Source organism: Neophocaena asiaeorientalis, unplaced genomic scaffold (genome assembly GCF_003031525.2).
Source record: "Neophocaena asiaeorientalis asiaeorientalis breed wild unplaced genomic scaffold, Neophocaena_asiaeorientalis_V1.1 scaffold134, whole genome shotgun sequence".
Classification (NCBI taxonomy): domain Eukaryota; kingdom Metazoa; phylum Chordata; class Mammalia; order Artiodactyla; family Phocoenidae; genus Neophocaena; species Neophocaena asiaeorientalis.
The window spans coordinates 19,681,846-19,700,681 of NW_020185339.1; the positions used below are offsets into that span (position 1 = coordinate 19,681,846).

The window sequence follows — 18,836 nt, forward strand, 5'->3', positions numbered from 1 at the left end:
TTTCATTTGTTTTCATCTCCCACTCTCCTCACTTCATTTTGTATCACTCCACCAGTATGTACACTGTTCTTTCCATTGGCATTCTTAGCTTCTTAGTGTAGCTGACATTTAGCTGTTTAAAATAGAAGAAGTAATAAAAACTTCTTCATTAAAAAGGATTCATTTGTTCTGATTCTAAAATCAATGCACTCATTCCTTCATCAAACATACATTGATGTTCTGTGATGTAGGTATTGTTCTGTGTGCTGGAGCAGTGACTAATAGAGAGGATCTTAGACTTCCCTCGTGGTCCAGTGGTTAAGATTCCATGCTTCCAATGCAGGGGGCACAGTTTCGATCCCTGGTTGGGGAAGTTCTGCATGGTGTGGCAAAAAAAAAAAGAGAGGATCTTGCCTTAGAGAAATAACATTTTAATGGGAGAAAAAGAAAATAAATACCTCAAATATATAAATAAGTGAATAAGATAATTTCAGATTATAATAAATGAAGAAAATACAGATGGTTCCCAATTTACAATGGTTTAACTTACCACAGTGGGAAAGTTATATACATTCGGTAGAACCTATAATTTGAATTTTGATCTTTAACCAGGCTAGCAGTATATGGTACAATACTTGCTCCTGATACTGGGCAACATGGGTGAACTGCAGCTTCCTTCAGCCACGTGATCCCAAGGGGAAACAACTTCTGCACTTAGAACCATTCTGCACCCATACAACTATTCTGTTTTTCATTTTCAGTACAGCATTCAATGAATTAATGAGATATTCAACACTTCATTATAAAATAGGCTTTACGTTAGATGGTTTTGCCCAACTGTAGGCTAATGTAAGCATTCTGAGCATGTTTAAGGTAGACTAGGCTGAGCTATGATGTTTTGTAGGTTAGGTGTATCAAAACATTTTCAACTTACAATGGGTTTATCTGGATGTAACCCTGTTGTAAGTTGAGGAAGATCTGCACTACAGAATATTGGGAGCAAGAGAGACTGGGGTGGGTGTCTCTGGACTCTGAAGGGCAAGATGCTCAGGAGGTGCTCTCTGTGGAGGTGGTCATGAACTGAAATTGACTGTGCAAAGACTAGAGGGAGAGCCTTCAAGGCAGAGCTAACATTTAATGTGAGGTCTAGAACAAGCTTGGCACAGGGGCATTGGTTTGCACCCTTGGAGCTTCCAGGGTGAAATCTGAAACCAGCTCGAATATTTGGAGGGCAAGGAGAGACCCAATAAAGAGAGACCACTGCAGATTGCTAGGTGGCACATTTAACAAGCAAGAGAACTTACAAGCTTGTCTTGGGTGCTAGATGATGAGTAGATCTCCACGCCTGCCCAGCAGATCTTAAGAGGTTTTACTGGGGTTCAGTCATGTATTCAGTCCAGATGGTCTCGGCAACACATTACTCTCAAGGCTACACCCTCGGAACAGCTCCCACTGTGGGCACGGTGGGCAGAATGTACATTCCAAGGACAGGGGAGGGAGTGAGGAGCCTCAGACTGCCTGGGTACAGCTTGAGGGTCAACCGGTCCTCTGACAGAGGGACAGAGGGAAGGCCAGTGTGGCTGAAGTGTAGGGAAAGAGGGGAACAGGGCTGTGAAGTGAGGTCAGAGAGGTTGAGGGGGGAGATGCTGAGCTTTCTCTCCAATGAGAAATTTAGATTTTTAATCTCATTTTAATAGGTAGGTAAATTCTGAGGTTTTCATCAAGGAGTGGGGTGCAGTATTATCCGATTTACATTCTTTAAGTCTCATTCTGGTCCCTATCAGGAGAGAAGGAACTTGACTTACCAGTTGGAGCATGCTACCTCAAGGTTAAACTCCTGTACTAGATTTGGCAATTAAAGTTCATGTCACTGTAATTAGTTAATACTAGGTGGGTATGAATGTTAGATCAACGCAGAGAAATGTCCTAAAAAAGACTTTTGTTATGTATTGCCACAGAAGTGCCTTAAGCTCTAGGTGAGGCCAGGTGGTTGGATTCTGGGCCGCAGCTTTTATCTCCTTTGTATATAAGCCTTTCCCACCTTTTTTCCCCTTCCATCTTCTCTTCTTTAGATCAGTTAAACTTACCTTCTTTTTTTTACAGGGAAGTGATTTTTCTAGCAGCATAACAGTTTTTCAGTTCTTGCTTATTTATAATTAAGTGCACTTTTAATATCAGTGGGGAGGCAAAGGGTTTTAACACCATTCAAACACCTACATCTCAGTGAATAAAACTGAAACATGTAATACAGAAGAGAAGAGCAGAAGAAAGTCAGGAGATTTAATTGTCAGTCCTCTACTTTGACAACTTTTCACTTCAACATCTTTCATTGTCAAGGTTACCATTTCTCAATTATCCTGTTTCCCTTGTCTTGCCAGCTGTTGCTGCTTGGGGAGCAATTTCAAAGTTTCATCCTCTCTGAATTTATCCTTCAGTTTCCAGTTTCTTCTTCCCTCAGCTTTTGCTGTTATAAAATTCACTTAAATTTTCCTTTTTTTTAAAAACAGATAAATGTGACAATTCTGAAAGTGCTTCCGGCTCTTGACTGTGGTGGAAGTTTTTAAACTGATACCTTGTGTTTAGCACATTGAACGAGAAGTGAATGCCCCCTCCTTCTGTGCTCTTGTACAAAGTCCAGAAAAAGTGTATCATTCAGCTTTTTTTCTTTTGGGTTTTCTTCTTTGGTGATGCCCCTTTGTCCAAATTCCTTCATTGCCCTATTATACTTCAGTTTGCTCAAACTTGGTTGTTATTTAAAATCAGTTAGAATAAATCACATTACAGATTGGATTTCTCCCTTCTCTTTTTCTTCTTGTCCATGGTGCCCTTTCTTTTCTTCCTCCCTCCTACCCCTTTCCCACTTTCTTCTTCCTGTGTGTCCCTTCCTAGTTTTATCCTAAAATAGTGACACATACTTGCTTCCTGCTCATGTTGACAAGTACACAGTATATTTGGGTCTACCACATGACATGACCAGCATTCAGCAAATACTCATTTGCTAGTTATTGAGCTGAAACTTGGGCCATGCCCTAGGTATTTCCAAATGTGTGGCACACAGTCCCTATCTTTAGGAATCTTATATGACAGTGAAGGATGGAGATAAGTAAATAGAAAATTATATTACATGTGGCAAGTGCCTAGTATGTAAAAGTAGGGCACTTAACGAGGTCTTGCCCAAATCCTATAGGAGGAATTCTAACCTGCCCCCTGACCAATGAATAGAAGTTAGAATTTTGAAGAGTGGATGGGGTGAGGGGGTGGGTGGCTAATATGTTTCAGGTGACAAGGAGGTGAGATTTAGCTGGAAGCCCTGGAGGAAATTTCGTAGAGTTAAAATGCTGACTATGAGTGTATGTGGAGAGAGAGATGGAGAAGAATGGAGTAAAATAAGATTGGAGATGTAAAGAGAAAGGTTTTTTTGGTTTTTTTCCCTGATACCAATACAAGTTTTGTGTAACCCTGCTAAGGATCATGACCTTCTTCTTTTTTTTTTTTTTTTCAAAATAGAAGGGAATCATGTGAAGGTTATAATCATATGAAAGGTGTCTCATGATCATAGTTACATGTTTGACTACAGCATAGAAAAATGCATTACCCTCAGTCAACAGTATTTATCAGGCACTTACTAAGTACTACATATGGCAAATAGAGTCATGGAAAAAGCAGACACAGACCCTGCCTTCAATTCCAGAGGATGGCAATATTGGCAGCAGGAAGTCCAGTTAGGAAGCTGTGTGTTGCCCATGAGAAATTTTGGTGGTCCGAATTGCAGTATTGCAGTAGGTATGGAAATAAGTGTGTAAGATTAACAGATATTCAGGAAATAGTATTGACAGAACATGGTAATTGACTGGACTGGCGTGGGGATGGTATGAGAGGGAAGACAGGGGTCTTTACAGACTTCCAAATGTTGACCGGCATTCTCCTTCCTTCTTTAGTTTGACAGCCTGGTGACTTTGTGGTGTTTCTGTTTCCATATGTCTAGTTACCAGTTTGACCAGCTGTCAGTTCTGTCATCCCATTTGGTGGGTGGACAATGGTATGGAAAATACAATGGGTCATTGACCTTGTAGCAGAGGCCATTTGCTATGGGAAACCTATTATCAAGAATTATGCTGGGCTTCCCTGGTGGCGCAGTGGTTGAGAGTCCGCCTGCCGATGCAGGGGACACGGGTTCGTGCCCCGGTCCGGGAAGATCCCACATGCCGTGGAGCGGCTGGGCCTGTGAGCCATGGCCGCTGAGCCTGCGCGTCCGGAGCCTGTGCTCTGCAACGGGAGAGGCCACAACAGTGAGAGGCCCACATACCGCAAAAAAAAAAAAAAAAAAAGAATTATGCTAAGCAGCTCTTCTTGTCAGATGAATTTTGCTAAACTGTTCATTCTGTTATAGGATATGCAGTCCAATATAGTCACAGGGATTGGATGTAGAAGAGGAGGCAGGATGGCTGCAAAAATGTGAGAAAAGCAGGAGCTCATAACAAAGCTACTAGTAAGAGTGCCCCCTCCGCAAAACAAACACAAAGGCAATAGAATGGAAGATTTTAAATGGGCTTTTGGTTTACTGAGAGTGAATAATAAACCAGATTATTTCTTTAAGACACTTCCTGAGGACATAAGTATCCTGTATTACACTGTGAAGAAAGGTTTCTGGAAAATGCTGCACACTCAGATATGCCTCTGGTTAAAAAAAAGAAAAAATCTGGTTTAAGTTTGTTGAACCCAGAATTTTGCAAAGCTATTTGCCCCCTTTGTTTTTAACTAATACTGTATTAACATTCTGTGAAAGTGATGCCTCACAGAACACACAGATTAGGAAAATGCTGATCTAACCAAGTAATGACCATAGTAATGGTTAATACTTATTGAGCATTTATTATCTTCTATGCATAGTGTTAAATTCTTTTCATGAACTATCTCATTTAGTTTTCATACAAACAACACTATGAGGTAGATATTGTTGTTATTCTCTCTCTCTTTTTTTTTTGGTTGCAGAATTTATTTTTCCTAAATTCTTTTTTTTTTAACATCTTTATTGGGGTATAATTGCTTTACAATGTTGTGTTAGTTTCTGCTTTATAACAAACTTAATCAGCTATACATATACATATATACCCATATCTCCTCCCCCTTGCATCTCCCTCCCACCCTCCCTATGCCACCCCTCTAGGTGGTCACAAAGCACCAAGCTTATCTCCCTGTGCTATGCAGCTGCTCCCCAGTAGCTATCTATTTTACATTTGGTAGTGTATGTATGTCCATGCCACTCTCTCACTTCATCCAGCTTACCCTTCTCCCTCCCCGTGTCCTCAAGTCCAATCTCTATGTCTATGTCTTTATTCCTGCCCTGCCCCTAGGTACTTCAGAAACTTTTTTTTTTTTTAAGATACCATATATATGTGTTAGCATACAGCATTTGTTTTTCTCTTCCTGACTTACTTCACTCTGTATGACAGACTCTAGGTCCATCCATCTCACTAAAATAATTCAATTTCGTTTCTTTTTATGGCTGAGTAATGTTCCATTGTATATATGTGCCACACCTTCTTTATCCATTCATCTGTTGATGGACACTTAGGTTGCTTCCATGTCCTAGCTATTGTAAATAGAGCTGCAATGAACATTGTGGTACATAACGCTTTTTGAATTATTGTTTTCTCAGGGTATATGCCCAGTAGCAGGTGCTGGGTCATATGGAAGTTCTATTTTTAGATTTTTTAGGAACCTCCATACTGTTCTCCATAGTGGCTGTATCAATTTACATTCCACCAACAGGACAGGAGAGTTCCCTTTTCTCCACACCCTCTCCAGCATTTATTGTTTGTAGATTTTTTGTTGACGGCCATTCTGACTGGTGTGAGGTGATACCTCATTGTCATTTTGATTTGCATTTCTCTAATGATTAGTGATGTTGAGCATCCTTTCATGTGTTTGTTGGCAATCTGTATATCTTCTTTGGAGAAATGTCTGTTTAGGTCTTCTGCCCATTTTTGGATTGGGTTTTTTGATTTTTTGATATTGAGCTGCATGAACTGCTTGTAAATTTTTGAGATTAATTCCTTGTCAGTTGCTTCATTTGCAAGTACTTTCTCCCATTCTGAGGTTGTCTTTTCATCTTGTTTATGTTTTCCTTTGTTGTACAAAAGCTTTGGAGTGTCATTAGGTTTATTTGTTTATTTTTGTTTTTATTTCCCTTTCTCTAGGAGGTGGGTCAAAAAGGATCTTGCTGTGATTTATGTCAAAGGGTGTTCTGCCTATGTTTTCCTCTAAGAGTTTGATAGTGTCTGGCCTTACATTTAGGTCTCAAATCCATTTTGAGTTTATTTTTGAGTATGGTGTTAGGGAGTGTTCTAATTTCACTCTTTTATATGTAGCTGTCCGGTTTTCCCAGCACCACTTATTGAAGAGGCTGTCTTTTCTCCATTGTATATTCTTGCCTCCTTTATCAAAAAGAAGGTGACCATATGTGAGTGGGTTTACCTCTGGGCTTTCTATCCTGTTCCATTGATCTATATTTCTGTTTTTGTGCCAGTTCCATACTGTCTTGATTATTGTAGCTTTGTAGTACAGTCTGAAGTCAGGGAGCCTGATTCCTCCAGCTCCGTTTTTCTTTCTCAAGATTGCTTTGGCTATTCGGGGTCTTTCATGGTTCCATACAAATTGTGAAACTTTTTGTTCTAGTTCTGTGAAAAATGCCATTTGTAGTTTCATAGAGATTGCACTGAATCTCTAGATTGCTTTGGGTAGTATAGTCATTTTCACAATGTTGATTCTTCCAATCCAAGAACATGGTATATCTCTCCATCTGTTTGTATCATCTTTAATTTCTTTCATTAGTGTCTTATAGTTTTCTGCATATAAGTCTTTTGTCTCCTTAGGTAGGTTTATTCCTAGGTATTTTATTCTTTTTGTTGCAATGGTAAATGGGAGTATTTCCTTAATTTCTCTTTCAGATTTTTCATCATTAGTGGATAGGACTGCAAGAGATTTCTGTGCATTAATTTTGTATCCTGCTACTTTACCAAATTCATTGATTAGCTCTAACAGTTTTCTGGTACCATCTTTAGGATTCTCTATGTATAGTGTCCTGTCATCTGCAAACAGTGACAGCTTTACTTCTTTTCCGATTTGGAATCCTTTTACTTCTTAGTCTTCTCTGATTGCTGTGGCTAAAACTTCCAAAACTATGTTGAATAATAGTAGTGAGAGTGGACAACCTTGTCTTGTTCCTGATCTTAGAGGAAATGATTTCAGTTTTTCACCATTGAGAATGATTTTGGCTTTGGGTTTGTCATATATGGCCTTTATTTTGTTGAGGTAAGTTCCCTCTATGTCTACTTTCTGGAGGGATTTTATTATAAGTCGGTGCTGAGTTTTGTCAAAAGCATTTTCTGCATCATTGAGATGATCGTATGGTTTTTCTCCTTCAATTTGTTAATATGGTTTATCACATTGATTGATTTGTGTATAATGAAGAATCCTTGCATTCCTGGGATAAACCCCACTTGATCATGGTGTATGATCCTTTTCATGTGCTATTGGATTCTGTTTGCTAGTAATTTGTTGAGGATTTTTGCATCTATGTTCATCAGTGATATTGGCCTGTAGTTTTCTTTGTTACATCTTTGTCTGGTTTTAGTATCAGGGTGATGGTGGCATCATAAAATGAGTTTGGGTGTGTTCCTCCCTCTGCTATATTTTGGAAGAGTTTGAGAAGGATAGCTGTTAGCTCTTCTCTAAATGTTTGATAGAACTTGCCTGTGAAGCAATCTAGTCCTGGGATTTTGTTTGTTGGAAGAGTTTTAATCACAGTTTCAATTTCAGTGCTTCTGATTGGCCTGTTTATATTTTCTATTTCTTCCTGGTTCTGCCTCAGAAGGTTGTGCTTTTCTAAGAATTTGTCCATTTCTTCCAGGTTGTCCATTTTATTGGCATAGAGGTGCTTATAGTAATCTCTCATGATCCTTTGTATTTCTGCAGTGTCAGTTGTTACTTCTGCTTTTTCATTTCTATTTCTATTCATTTGCCTATTTTCTCTTTTTTTCTTGATAAGTATGGCTAATGGTTTATCAATTTTGTTTATCTTCTCAAAGAACCAGCTTTTAGTTTTATTGATCTTTGCTATCATTTCCTTCATTTCTTTTCTTTCTGATCTGATCTTTATGATTTCTTTCCTTCTGCTAACTTTGGGATTTGTTTTTGTTCTTCTTTCTCTAACTGCTTTAGGTGTAAGGTTAGGTTGTTTATTTGAGATTTTTCTTGTGTCTTGTGGTAGGATTGTATTGCTGTAAACTTCCCTTTTAGAACTGCTTTTGCTGCATCCCATAGGTTTTGGGTCATTGTTTCTCCATTGTCATTTGTTTCTAGGTATTTTTTTATTTCCTCTGTGAGCTCTTCAGTGATCTCTTCGTTATTTAGTGGTGTATTGTTTAGCCTCCAGGTGTTTGTACTTTTTACAGATGTTTTCCTGTAATTGATATCTAGTCTCATAGTGTTGTGGTCAGAAAAGTTACTTGATATGATTCCAATTTTCTTAAATTTACCAAGACTTGATTTGTGACCCTAGATATGATCTATCCTGGAAAATATTACATGAGCACTTGTGAAGAAAGTGTTTTCTGGTTTTTTTCGGATGGAATGTCCTATAAATATCAATTAAGTCCATCTTGTTTAATGTATCATTTAAAGCTTGTGTTTCCTTATTTATTTTCATTTTGGATGATCTGTCCATTGGTTAAAGTCCCCTACTATGATTTTGTTACTGTCGATTTTCCCTTTTATGGCTGTTAGCATTTGCCTTATGTATCGAGGTGCTCCTATGTTGAGTGCATAAATATTTACAAGTGTTATATCTTCTTGGATCGATCCCTTGATCATTATGTAGTGTCCTTCTTTGTCTCTTGTAATAGTCTTTAAAGTCTATTTTGTCTGATATGAGAATTGCTACTTTGCTTTCTTGTGATCTCCATTTGTATGGAATATCTTTTTCCACCCCCTAACTTTCAGTCTGCATGTGTCCCTAGGTCTGAAGTGGGTCTCTTGTAGACAGCATATATATGGGTCTTGTTTCTGTGTCCATCCAGCCAGTCTATGTCTTTTGGTTGGATCATTTAGTCCATTTCCATTTAAGGTAATTATCAATATGTATGTTCCTATTACCATTTTCTCAATTGTTGTGGGTTTTATTTTTGTAGGTCTTTTCCTACTCTTATGTTTCCTGCCTAGAGAAGTTCCTTTAGCATTTGTTGTAAAGCTGTTTTGTGGTGCTGAGTTCTCTAAGATTTTTCTTGTTTTGTAAAGGTTTTGATTTCCTTGTCGAATCTGAATGAGATCCTTGCTGGGCAGAGTAATCTTGGTTGTAGTTTTTTCCCTTTCATCTCTTTAAATATGTTCTGCCACTCCCTTCTGGCTTGCAGAGTTTCTGCTGAAAGATCAACTGTTAACCTTATGGGGACTCCCATGTATGTTATTTGTTGTTTATCCCTTGCTGCTTTTAATATTTTTTCCTTGTATTTAATTTTTGACTGTTTGATTAATATGTGTCTTGACATGTTTCTCCTTGGATTTATCATCTATGGGATTCTCTGAGCTTTCTAGACTTGATTATTTCCTTTCCCATATTAGGGAAATTTTCAACTATAATCTCTTCAAATATTTCTCAGTCCCTTTCTTTTTCTCTTCTTCTTCTGGGACCCCTATAATTCGAATGTTGGTGCATTTAATGTTGTCCCAGAGGTCTCTGAGACTGTTGTCAATTCTTCTCATTCTTTTTTCTTTTTTCTGGTCTGAGGTAGTTATTTCCACTATTTTGTATTCCAGGTCACTTATCCATTCTTCTGCCTCTGTTATTCTGCTATTGATTCCTTCTAGAGAATTTTAAATTTCATTCATTGTGTTGTTCATCATTGTTTGTTTGCTCCTTAGTTCTTCTGGGTCCTTGTTAAATGTTTCTTGTAATGTCTTGTCATTTTGCCTCACTTACTGTGTTTGGGGTCTCCTTTTCACAGGCTGCAGGTTCATATTTCCTGTTGTTTTTGGTGTCTGCCCCCAGTGGGTAACGTTTGTTCAGTGGGTTGTGTAGGCTTCCTGGTGGAGGGGACTAGTGCCTGTGTTCTGGTGGATAAGGCTGGATCTTGTCTTTCTGGTGGGCAGGACTATGTCCAGTGGTGTGTTTTGTGGTGTCTGTGACATTATTATGATTTTAGGCAGCCTCTCTGCTAATGGGTGGGGTTGTGATCCTGCCTTGCTAGTTGTTTGGTGTAGGGTGTCCGGCACTCTGGCTGCTGGTTTTGAGTGGAGCTGGGTCTTACCGTGAGATGGAGATCTCTGGGAGAGCTTTTGCCGTTTAATATTCCATTGAGCCAGGTGGTCTCTGGTGGACTAGTGTCCTGAACTCAGCTCTGCCACCTCAGAAGCACATGCCTGACACCCAGCTGGGCTCACCAAGACCCTGTCAACCACACAGCTCAGAAGAAAAAGGAGAAAGAAAGAAAGAAAGAAAGAAAGAAAGAGAGAGAGAGAGAGAGAGGAAGGAAGGGAGAAAAAGTTATTAAAATAAAAAATAAAAATTATTAAAAAGTAAAGAAAAAGAAAGAAGAGAGCAACCAAACCAAAAAACAATCCACCAATGATAAGAAGAGCTAAAAAAACTATACTAAATAAAGACAAAAAACAAAAAAACGGATAGACAGAACAATAGGACAAATGGTAAAAGCAAAGCTCTACAGACAAAATCACACAAAGGCCACCGCCTCAATTTTGGGATGATTAATTGTCTATTCAGGTATTACAGAGATGCAGGGTACATCACATTGATTGTGGAGATTTATTCTCTTGCTCCTTGTGGCTGCTGGGAGAGGTTTCCCTTTCTCTTCTTTGTTCTCACAGGTTCTGGGGTTCAGCTTTGGATTGGCCCTTCCTCTCCGTGTAGGTCGCCTTAGGGCATCTGTTCTTCGCTCAGACAGGATGGGGTTAAAGTAGCAGCTGATTAGGGGGCTCTGGCTCACTCAGGCTGGAGGGAGGGAGGGCATGGAATGTGGGGCAAGCCTGCAGCGGCAGAAGCCGGCATGACATTGCAACAGCCTTAGGTGCCCCGTGTGTTCTCCTGGGGAAGTGGTCCCTGGATCATGGGACCCTGGCAGTGGCGGGCTGCACAGGCTCCCAGGAGGGAGGTGTGGATAGTGACCTGTGCTTGCACACAGGCTTCTTGGTGGCTGCAGCAGCAGCCTTAGCGTTTCATGCCTGTCTCTGGTGTCCCCACTGATAGGCGCAGCTCACGTCCGTCTCTGGAGCTCGTTTAGGCAGTGCTCTGAATCCCCTCCGCTTGGGCACCCCAAAACAATGGTCTCTTGCCTCTTAGGCAGTTCCAGACTTTGTCCCAGAGTCCCTGAGTGCTAGCTGTGGCATAGTAGCCCCCTTCAGCCTGTGTTCACGCAGCCAACCCCAGTCCTCTCCCTGGGATCTGACCTCTGAAGCTGGAGCCTCATCTCCCAGCCCCCACCCATCCCAGCAGGTGAGCAGACAAGCCTGTCAGGCTGGTGAGTGCTGGTCGGCACCAATCCTCTTGCGGGAATCTCTCCGCTTTGCCCTCTGCACCCCTGCACCCCTCCGAAGCTTCCGCCCTCCGCCACCGGCAGTCTCCGCCCACGAAGGGGCTTCCTAGTGTGTGGAAACTTTTCCTTCTTCACACCTCCCTCCCACAGGGGCAGGTCCTGTCCCTATTCTTTTGTCTCTGTTTTTTCTTTTTTCTTTTGCCCTACCCAGGTACGTGGGGAGTTTCTTTCCTTTTGGGAAGTCTGAGGTCTTCTGCCAGCGTTCAGTAGGTGTTCTGTAGGAGTTGTTCCACATATAGATGTATTTCTGATGTATTCGTGGGGAGGAAGGTGATCTCCACATCTTACTCCTCTACCATCTTGAAGGTCTCCCCTTCTCATTTTAAATACAATAAAAATACTCTTAGTTAAGTAATTTATCCAAAGTCATATAGAAAGTAGGCAGGAAGCCAGATTTTAAACCAAGCAATCTAATCTGAAAGATCAAACACCTATTCCTTTGTACATTATCTAGACATGTCACAAGACCAAGGTCCGTGGAGGACTTGCAGCTATTGGGGCCACTGAAATTCCCTCCAGTCATCTCCCTCCACAGGTCTCTCATGCACTCAAGGAACAAAACATCCCAATGATTGAACACTTTCCGGTCTCATTCTTTTTGAGCCCTTATACATGCCAGCCATTGGGCCAGGCTTTTCACATACATATCCCATATTAGAGAAGAAGAAACTGAGGCAGGAGATCCAGAAACTTGCATAAGATGACAGAATTAAAAACCAGGAGGGCCTGGACTCAAATCCAAACAATCTGACTCGGGGGTAAGTCTGTGTTCTTAGTCATACTGCGCTGTCTCCTCAACATCTGAATCAGCACGCACAACTTCCCCAGGCCAAGAAGTGTTCATGTATACCCATATTAAATATAAGTAATATATCCATTTATTTTTTCATCCACTTATCGGTGTGAATGACTTCTCTTCAAAATTATACAGCCATCATTGCCACCACTGAGTCATACTTTTGGAGATAGAATATTTTGGAAGTGAAGGTGAAAGGAAAAGATAACTTAGAGAACTCGAGGAAGGGGAGCCAATCTAGGTCAGGAAGTGACCTCACAAACTTGCAGTAGAGTGAAGGCAAGAATGTAGGTCAAACAAGATTAGAGTTCAAAATAGGATCCAAACCTGAGAAGGCACAGGGTGATGGATGTATATTTTATCTGCCTCATAAATAAATGCAGATGCATTATATCTTATGTATTCCACTTACCCCTTAGCAATATAGTAGTTAATATAAAGATTTTAGATTTAGACTATTTGAGATTTGACTTTTTACTCTATCATTAAACATGACCTCAGCAAATTTCCAAATTTCATCATCTACAAATGGGGTTAGACATACCAACATCCCCAATTCGTCCTGAAAAACAATTGAAATAATATTGTATTAGGTGCTACAGAAAGTAGTTGCTAATTTTTATTATGGGTAGCTATTATTTTATTATAACTTTGCTTCGCTTTCCTGAGTTTTGTAGTCTCAACTTGAAAATGTTAACCTGATATATTTCATTTTGCTTTTCCATTTTTCTTCTGCTTCTTATAAAGTACAGCATGGTAGATTCCAGTAATATTAAAACATCTGTGTATCTCTAGTAGTAGTGTTGTACAGTAAGGTGACTTTTTTCTTTTTTTTTGCGGTACACGGGCCTCTCACTGTTTTGGCCTCTCCCGTTGCGGAGCACAGGCTCCGGACGCGCAGACCCAGCGGCCATGGCTCACGGGCCCAGCCGCTCCGCGGCATGCGGGATCTTCCCAGACCGGGGCACAAACCCGTGTCGCCTGCATCGGCAGGCGGACTCTCAACCACTGCGCCACCAGGGAAGCCCGTAAGGTGACTTTTTAAAAACACATTAGGAATAATAGATTTGAAGTGACTTTATTCTATGCAGGGATTCATCACACACATTTTATCTAAACTGTTTACCCTGACCATTTGACCTGGCTTTGAAGAAGGTTTTGTTTTGTTTGTTTTTCTTAAAGTAGAATAAGTCACTTATTTAAAGATTATTCAAACAACTGTGCCTTGGATTTTTGAATAAGTTGAATGTATATTTATATGGAAAGAAAAATGGTAATGTTTCCCAGTTGATTTAGGCTGTTAAGTGAAATAAGATTGACTGAGGTAGGGCCTCTCTTACCTCTTGCATTGTATCAAGGTACTTTATTTGGAAAACTTTAATTTTTTTTCTGTTCATAGTTTATATACAGTGAATAGCAATTTAATATAAGAAATGCAAATTTAGGTGTTAAGGTGTCATGGGAAGCTTTAAATGTAGCACAGTTATAATGGAAAAGCAGTGGTTTCACATACCTAGGATTTTTATTATTATTTTTTTTATTTGCAGGATGAGTAAGAGATACTTACAGAAAGCAACAAAAGGAAAACTGCTAATAATAATATTTATTGTAACCTTGTGGGGGAAAGTTGTGTCCAGTGCAAACCATCATAAAGGTAAGCTGTTCTGTTTTCTTCCTCAGCTCTCTGAGGAAGGGGACTCCCTTTAACACAAACTGTTATGTTCTGCTTTTACTGGTCAGTTAATTTTACTAAATGTGGGTCTGCCCATGGCAATTCTCTTTAAGTAAAAATGCAGAAAGAGTTATTCTTAATATGGCTTTGATAGGTAATGAATGATTATTTAAATGTTTCCAGGATTACTGACACTTCTGCAAATAATGTTCAAAGAGTATGGAATCATTACTTTGTTTTCTTCTTAGCATTTCCATTTTTAAGATAATGATGTTAAAATGTTGAGTTGACACGTAATAAAGATGAGTTTCAAATTGCAGTCATCCTATAATGAAACCATCTTTAATGATATGTATCTTAATAATACGTATATATGTAAATTTCCTTTCCGTGCTTTTTGTAGATCATATTTCTTTACGCCACAGTACATCTTTGGCCGCTCTTTTTTTTTTTTCTTTTTTTGGCCACTGTTTTGATTCTACCCCAGTATGATATTGAGAAGGCTCAATTCTGCCATAGAACAGGGTGACGATATTTGTTTTATATGTGTGTGTTAAGCTTGACAGCTCAAAATTATGCCCTTTCTGTTCTCTTTTCTGAGCATAAGACTCAGTATAGTGAATACTTTTTCCAAATGAATTAAAATTCCATTTAATTTTATTTTAGTCTATTTCTGGACTGTTCCTTCCATAATCAAATATTCATAACCTGAAAAGTCAATTTAGATTTTTCTGTGAAATATGATTTTACAATTCTGTTCTCTTTCCTCTGTAAAGTCCACAGACTAGCAACTTACTTTCTTGTTTTATTTTTGATTGAAGAGAAAGTTAAGACTGCCTTGAATTTTGTAACACTTAAAATAGTTACACATGTGCATTTAATTAACATTTAATTACAGAACAAGTACATCAGGGAATGGAAAGATGTGGTGTGAGGGAGGGATGCTTATAAGACAAAATCTTTTCCCCCGTGTTTAAAACCAAAAAGAGTCATCTTTCAAAATATGAATTTTATAAAGAGGTCCTTCATATTTCACAATCCTGTTTTTGCCCCACAGAGTGTGTGTGTGTGTGTGTGTGTGTGTGTGTGTGTGCATTTCTTCTTTTCTTTAGTACAGCACTTGGATCCACAGATAAAACTTTAAATTCTCTTTAATAAGGGTTACCGGTATAAAATTACGAAGTTGTTAAGGAAGATGTTATTCACATCTAGCTCCAAATTGGCTACAGTGAACCAAACTGAAGGACAAAGCAGCCTTAAATACTTACCTTGTAAAAAGGGGCAAACCACTGGGGCCAGGCCCCATGCCTTGGGCTTAACAGGAGAAGACACATCATCCATACATGGTCACCCCAGTGCACCTTCCCAGCCTATAAAAGTAGAATTGAGAGCTTTGGGGGTGATTCATAGTAATTATGGGTGTCATCCCAGCAAAGCAAGGGTTCATGATAAGGATGCTTTCTCATCTCCGAAGCCAAGTGATGGGGTCTCTAAGAGAATCATTCATGAGGACTGCTCCACAGTGAATATTGCATACAATTTTTAAAGCTGTTTTTAAGAATTTTTAAGTTGTGTTATGTTCTATGCTAACTCCAAAACTAGGATCTTTTCTTACTTTTTGCCGAAAAATATATTTCTTGAACATAAGAGATTATACCTTGACTCAGAAAACTCACTCAAAGTGCCAAACTCAAAGTTCTAAAACGTTATAGAAGATAAACTTCTGTGTTGTTTCGCTGATCCATTTCCACCCTACCAAGAATATTTTGGAGGAAGAATTTAGGAAAGATTTCTCTGCCTCTCCCTTTCCCTCCTTCCCCTTTTCCTTTCTTTCTTCCCTTTACATTTTCCATGCAAAATGCCCCCTTTGTTTAAACTGTTTTACATTTAATAAGTGTAATGTACATATATGTTTTAGGACATATTCATAAAATGAACACATGTGTGCTCACCCCCGAGTTGAGACATGTAACATTTCTAATTCTCTTGAACCTGATTGTGTCTGCCACTCTAATTTCATTCCTTTGCCTCCTTACCCAAGATAATCACTATTCTAAATTTTGTGATTATAATTCCCTTGCTTTTATTTATAATTTCACCATGTATTTATACATATCCAAATGGCATGCTGCTTAATTCTGTTGTTATTGAATTTACATAATAGTATTATACTGTATTTTTCTTTAATTTGCTACCTTGCCCAACAATATATTTGTGACATTCATTATACTTGATGGTAACTATAGTTAATACTAATTTTTTTTTTTTTTACTGTTGCCCCATATTTTGTTGTTTGAAGTCACCACAATTTATGTATTTATTCTCTTGTACCTGAACAGTTGGTGTTCTATTTTCTTGTCATTATGAACTATGCTTCTATGAATATTCTACTTCTTTCCTGGTGCACATGTGCAAGGGTTTCTCAAGAGCACATTCCAAGGAGCAAAATTCTGGGTCACAGGGCATTGCATATCTTCAGTCTTACCAGATTATGTGAAATGCTTTTTTCCAAAGTGGTAGTACTAAGAAAGTTGTTTAAGTTATTTCTTTTTACTGGTGTATAGTAGATTTACAATATTATATTAATTTCAGGTATACAACATAGTAATTCAAAATTTGTATAGATGATATTCCATTTAAAGATTTTATAAAATATTGGCTATATTCCCTGTGCTGTACAATATACCCTTGTAGCTTATTTTATACATAATAGTTTGTACCTCTTAATCCTCTATCCTTATGCTTCCCCTCCCTCCTTTCCTCTCCCCACTGTTAATCACTAGTTTGTTCTCTATATCTGTGAGACTGTTTCTGTTTTGTTATATTCATTTGTTTATTTTAATAACATACAGTATTTGTCTTTGTCTGACTAATTTCACTAAGCACAATAACCTCCAAGTCCATCCATGTTGTTGCAAGTGGCAAATTTTCATTCCTTTTTATGGCTGAGTAGTATTCCTGTGTGTGTGTGTGTGTGTGTGTGTGTGTGTGTGTGTGTGTGTGTGTACTGCATCTTCTTTATCCATTCATCTTTTGATGGACATTTAGGTTGCTTCCGTAGCTTGGCTATTGTAAATAAGACTCCTTTGAGCACTGAGTGTATGAAAATTTTGAATTAGAGTTTGCGTGTGAATTTTTTTTTTAATTGAAGTATAGTTGATTTACAATGTTGTGTTAGTTTCAAGTGTACAGCACAGTGATTCAGTTATACACATATATGTCTGTGTGTGTGTGTGTGTGTGTATACAGATTCTTTTCCCTTATAGGTTATCACAAATATTGAGTATAATTCCCTGTGCTATACAGTAGGCTGTTGTTGGTTATCTATTTTATATATAGTAGTGTGTATATGTTAATCCCAACCTCCTAATTTATCCCTCTCCCACCTCTTTCCCACTTGGTAACCAAAAGCTTGTTTTCTATTTCTGTGAATCTATTTCTGTTTTGTAAACAAGTTCATTTGTATCTTTTTTTTTTTGATTCCACATATAAGCAATATCATATGATATTTGTCTTTTTCTGTCTGACTTACTTCACTTAGTATGATAATATCTAGGTCCATCTGTGTTGCTGCAAATGGCATTATTTCATTATTTTTTATGGCTGAGTAGTATTCCATTGTATATATGTACCACATCTTCTTTATCCCTTCATTTGTCGATGGACATTTAGGTTGCTTCTATGTCTTGTCTATTGTAAATAGTGCTGCAATGAACATTGGGGTGCATGTATCTTTTCAAATTATATTTTTCTCCAGATATATTGGATATATACCCAGGAGTGGAGTTGTTGAATCATATAGTAGATCTATTTTTTTTTGTTTTTAGAGGCAACTTCATCCTGTTTTCCATAGTGACTGCACCAATTTACATTCCCACCAATAGTGTACAAGAGCTGCCTTTTCTTCACATCCTCGCCAACATTTATTATTTGTGATCCTTTTTATGATAGCCATTTTGACAGGTGTGAGGTGATATCTCATTGTGGTTTTGATTTGCTTATCCCTGATTATTAGCAATGCTGAGCACCTTTTCATGTGCCTCTTGGCCATCTGTGTGTCTCCTTTGGAAAATTGCCTATTCAGTTATGCCCATATTTTTAATCAAGTTGTATGTTTTTTTGATTTTGAGTTGTATCAGTTGTTTATGTATATGGTATATTAATCCCTTATCTGTCATATCATTTGCAAATATTTTCACCCATTTAGTAGGTTGTCTTTTGTTTTGTTGATGGCTTCCTTTGCTGTGCAAAAGCTTTTAAGTTTAATTAGGTCCCATTTGTTTATTTTTGCTTTTGTTTCCATTACTTTAAGAGACAGATCCAAAAATATATTGCTATGATTTATGTCAAAGAGTGTTCTGCCTATGTTTTCTTCCAGGAGTTTTATGATTTCAGGTCTTACATTTAAGTCTTTAATCCATTTTGAGCTTATTTTTGTATATGGTTTGAGAAAATGTTCTAATTCCATTCTTTAACTTGTAGCTGTCCAGTTTTCCCACGGCTTACTGAAGAGACTATTTTTTTCCCCCATTGTATATACTTGCCTCCTCTGTCATAGATTAATTGACCATAAGTTCATGGCTTTATTTCTGGGCTCTCTGTTCCATTGATGTATTTCTATTTTCATGCCAGTACCATCCTAATTTGATGGCTGTAGCTTTTAAGTCAGGGAGTGTGACACCTCCAGTTCTGTTCTTCTTACTCAAGTTTGCTTTGTCTATTCAGGGCCTTTTGTGTTTCCCTACAAATTTTAGAATTATTCATTCTAGTTCTGTAAAAT

General features: G+C 38.4%; 1 protein-coding gene across 1 annotated transcript in view; it reads left to right on the plus strand.

Annotated features, from left to right (window-relative positions):
* The first annotated feature begins 13,932 nt into the window (after positions 1-13,932).
* TAFA2 (TAFA chemokine like family member 2) overlaps positions 13,933-18,836 on the plus strand; it is a 105,982-nt gene continuing 101,078 nt past the window's right edge. Inside the window, exon 1 of the mRNA XM_024736386.1 lies at positions 13,933-14,038. Coding sequence (XP_024592154.1) covers positions 13,933-14,038 — 106 coding nt within the window. The remainder of the gene's footprint in view (positions 14,039-18,836) is intronic.